Consider the following 4,400-nt stretch of genomic DNA (forward strand, 5'->3'; position numbering starts at 1 on the left):
CCTGTCACGCCTTCTCAACAGGCTAAAATCATTCAGAGCAGCTCGCGGGGAGAAACGCGACATTTATGGTAACCGTCAGCCTTCAGAGAAAGCAAGCAGTTCATTAATTTACTTCACTCTTACTTCGAAGTATGATGATGTACGTTACCCCCTTGATCAATAGATATGATGTACAGTCAATATCCCTACGGCACGGAAACGGGTCAAAACCGAGGCCGAGAGAAGGAGAAGCCCCCCCGCCCCCACGAAGCAATGTTCCGTGAGGACGTTGCTGTGGAAAATCCACGGGGCTGAGAGCACCTGGGGCAGTGTCCGTGCCCCCCCGCCTTGCTGCGACAAGTACCGAAAGAAACGGGAGAGGGAGGACTGAGCAGAGGGGAGCGGGGACCCCGCGGAGAAATAGGATGCTCCCGCACTCTCCCATCGTTGAGATAATAACAGTAACGCTGAGAAGATGACGATAATGATACAAAAATCCAAACAAATGTCAACCGCTCCGCGTGAAAAAAAAAAGAAAAAAAGAAACCTATTGTCAGATTATGCGCACGGGAAACGGGGGGGCGGCCGGGATGAAGCTGCCCGACCCGGGGCAAGGGGCCCCCGTGGACCGGGACCGGGACCGTGGCCCGCGCCGCTGGACGACGTGACTGCGTGAGGTCATCAGCGCCGTCGAGCCCCGCCGCCGGCGGGGCTCGGCGGCGCTGATGACCTCACGCAGTCACGTCGTCGAGCGAGGCGGCGGGGCCGGGGATTGGCTGGCGGCGGCTCAGCGGCACTTCAAAGCCGGCGAGGGAGCTACAATTGTGGTGGAATGGGCGGAACTGATCATTGTATTGCACACCTCTAAAAAAAACACTGCCTCTGATTTATCAATATAAAAAAGATCCTCTGAGAGGAGGGCACTTTTGTGTGATGGCAACTTCACTTCTAGGGGTGAGTCTAAGGATTTTTTCTCTTGCTGGTTTAATTAGTTTCTTTTTATTGTCGATTGGAGGGGGTTAAAATAACCCCTGTCTTGACCGGGGCTATCAGTCTCCTCTATTCAGCCTTTTTTTTTCCTCTCTCTTTTTTTTTTTTTTTTTTAAACTTAAGTACAAGTGAGTTTAGGAGAAAAGAAAGAGCGAGAGGGGGAAAAGGGGGCAGAGTCACTTTTCAGTGAGCAGGAAAAGGTTTTAAGGGCATTTGTAGAAACAACCTACAGCGCCTGGGCTGTGCTGTTCCTGTGCCCCCGGAGAAGCGGCCTTTCTTCTTTATATGTGACTGCTGGAAGGAAAAAAAAAAAAAAACAAACGAAAAAAAAAGCCCCAACCAAACGCAGCACTATCGGTTTTCGTGTGCCATTTCTAATTTGCAACAGATTGTGGCTTTTTATTTCCCTTTAAAATAACACAGCCCGCCGTGTCCAGCAGGTACGTTGAACTTGTGTATACATACATATGTGCATCTGTTAAATTTATATATATATTTAATTATCTTTGGTACGTAAATGAGGCTTATTTTAAGGAAGCTTTTTTTTTAAAAAAAGAAGTGATTTGATAATCCTGCAATTCTATATTTAAGAAAACAGTCTAACTGGCCTGAGGGACGGGGATCGGCCAGGTCCCGGGGAAAGGGAACAGGCTGCCGAAACGTGGCTGCCGCCGTGCCGGGGGCATCTTTAAGCTACGGTAACGGACGCAACTTTTTCCCCCTCTCTTTTTTTCCCCCCCGTTTTTAACCCTTCCCGATCTTCTCCGTGGGAGGAGGGCTGGATGGTGAAAGAAGCCCCGGAAGGCGCTCAGAGGCAGATCCGCCGTGCCGGCTCCGCCGAAGGGGTCTTCCCGCGGGAGTCGCGGAACTTCGCGCCCGGGGCCGGGCGGCGGAGCGGAGCCGGGAGCGCAGCGGGGCCGGGCGCGGAGCGGGGCCGGGCGCGGGGCAGCGGGCGGCGGCGGCGGGGCCGCTCCGTCCCTGACGCCGGCGGGGCGGCCCTCTCCCCTCTGTGCCCGCAGGAGGAACCGCGGGTAGGCTCCACGCCGCTGGCCATGCTCGCCGCGACCTGCAACAAGATCGGCAGCCCCAGCCCCTCGCCGTCCGCCCTCTCGGACAGCGCGTCCTCCTTCGGCAAAGGCTTCCACCCCTGGAAACGCTCCTCCTCCTCTTCCTCCTCGGCGGGCAGCTGCGGCGCCGTGGGCTCCGGCCTCCCGGGCTTCGGCGTGGCGGGCGCGGCGCGCAACGGCTCCTCAGCGGCGGCGGCGGCGGCAGCGGCAGCGGCGGCGGCGGCCGCCCTCGTCTCGGACTCGTTCAGCTGCGGCGGCTCGCCGGGCTCCAGCGCCTTCTCCCTCACTTCCAGCAGCGCGGCGGCCGCCAGCTCGCCCTTCGCCAACGACTACTCCGTCTTCCAGGCGCCGGGCAGCGCCGGCGGCGGCGGCGGCGGCGGCGGCGGCGGAGGGGCGGCGGGGCAGGAGGCGGCGGCGCACCAGCCCGTCTTCATCTCCAAGGTGCACACGTCGGTGGAGGGGCTGCAGGGCATCTACCCGCGGGTGGGCATGGCGCACCCCTACGAGTCCTGGTTCAAGCCCTCGCACCCGGGGCTGGGCGCCGGCGACGTGGGCTCAGCGGGCGCCTCCAGCTGGTGGGACGTGGGAGCCGGCTGGATCGACGTGCAGAGCCCCAACGGGGCGGCCGCGCTGCCCGGCTCGCTGCACCCGGCGGCCGGTGGGCTCCAGACCTCGCTCCACTCGCCACTGGGCGGCTACAACTCGGATTACTCGGGCCTGGGCCACTCGGCCTTCAGCAGCGGCGCCTCCTCGCACCTCCTCAGCCCCGCCGGGCAACACCTCATGGACGGATTTAAGCCGGTGCTGCCCGGCTCCTACCCGGACTCGGCCCCCTCGCCGCTGGCCGGCGCCGGGGGCACCATGCTGGGCGGCGGCCCCGCCGCGCCGCTGGCCGCCTCGCCGCGCTCCTCCGCCCGCCGCTACTCGGGCCGCGCCACCTGCGACTGCCCCAACTGCCAGGAGGCCGAGCGGCTGGGGCCGGCGGGGGCCAGCCTGCGGCGCAAGGGGCTGCACAGCTGCCACATCCCCGGCTGCGGCAAGGTCTACGGCAAGACCTCGCACCTGAAGGCGCACCTGCGCTGGCACACGGGCGAGCGGCCCTTCGTCTGCAACTGGCTCTTCTGCGGCAAGCGCTTCACCCGCTCCGACGAGCTGCAGCGGCACCTGCGGACCCACACGGGCGAGAAGCGCTTCGCCTGCCCCGTCTGCAACAAGCGCTTCATGCGCAGCGACCACCTCAGCAAGCACGTCAAGACCCACAGCGGCGCCGGCGGCCCCGGCGGCGGCGGCCCCGGCCCCGGTCCCGGCGGCAAGAAGGGCAGCGACACCGACAGCGAGCACAGCGCGGCCGGCAGTCCCCCCTGCCACTCCCCGGAGCTGCTGCCGCCCCCCGAGCCCGGCCACCGTAACGGCCTGGAGTGACGGGCGGAGGCGCGGGGCCGCCGCGCCCCCCTTCCCCGCCCCACCGCCCCCACCGGGCGCGCAGCCCCGCAGCGGGGCCGCGGACACGTAAGTAGCCGACACGGCTCCGCAGGGACCGCGCTCAGCCCCCGCGGCCTCGAAACCCCCGCGACGGGGTCAGGGGAGCGGCTCGGCAAAGGGCGAGTGCCGCGGCCCTCCGTGGGGCCGCCCCGCCGCCGCCTCCCCTCCCCTTCGCCGTGAGACACCCCCGCCATCCCGGATTCCCTTTAGAGCGGAAAAAAACCCACGTTCCCTCTCGCTTTCCTGCTGGAAACGGGCCCGCACCCCCTCCCGCCGCCGCCGGCCCAGCAGCGGTGCCCTGGGAGCCGCGGGCGGGCCGGGAGTGCCCGGCGGCGGGGGATCCCGACGGCAGCGCCCGCCGGTCGCGGGCGGCATCCCCGCAGCTCGCCCGCATCACGTTACCTGCTCAGAACCCGTCTGCCCCCCGGGACCGGAGCGGTGGTGTGCTTCCCCTTCCCCTCGCCTTTTTTTTTATTTTTAAAATTTGAGGAAATCGTTAACTCCCCAAGTCCAAATTTCATTACGTTTGCCAGCGCATTTGTATAATTCCCGTTTGAGTAGGAATCGCGAAATGCGCTGAAAATAATTAGGTCGAAAGTCGTATATTTTTAAAACTCCACACAAATGAAGAAGCACCGTGGGTTTCAAGAGAAGCTGTAGTTACAATGCCAAAAATGGATGCCGGGGGGGGTGGGATAGGAAAATAAAATATTTGTAAAAAACGTCTGAACCTATAGGTTTGTACAACTGGGGAATCGTTCTAGATTAGTTAACAATTAAATATAACTCCACCAATGTATCGGTGTGAGGTGCAGTTGTCCAGGAGACGATTTTGTATAGTATTTTTCTTGTAAATTACTTCCAGTAAATATTTGAAAATAT

At 62.0% G+C, this 4,400-nt stretch overlaps 1 protein-coding gene across 1 annotated transcript; it reads left to right on the top strand.

Moving 5' to 3' along the window:
• The first annotated feature begins 897 nt into the window (after positions 1 to 897).
• SP8 (Sp8 transcription factor) lies at positions 898 to 3,462 on the top strand. The gene is made up of 2 exons (XM_081996711.1): positions 898 to 933; positions 1,989 to 3,462. Exons 1-2 carry the CDS (start codon positions 913 to 915, stop codon positions 3,456 to 3,458), a joined length of 1,491 nt encoding a protein of 496 aa, XP_081852837.1. The 5' UTR covers positions 898 to 912; the 3' UTR covers positions 3,459 to 3,462.
• The last annotated feature ends 938 nt before the right edge of the window (positions 3,463 to 4,400 follow it).

This window comes from Phaethon aethereus (genome assembly GCF_964289735.1).
Source record: "Phaethon aethereus genome assembly, chromosome: 2".
NCBI classification, from domain to species: domain Eukaryota; kingdom Metazoa; phylum Chordata; class Aves; order Phaethontiformes; family Phaethontidae; genus Phaethon; species Phaethon aethereus.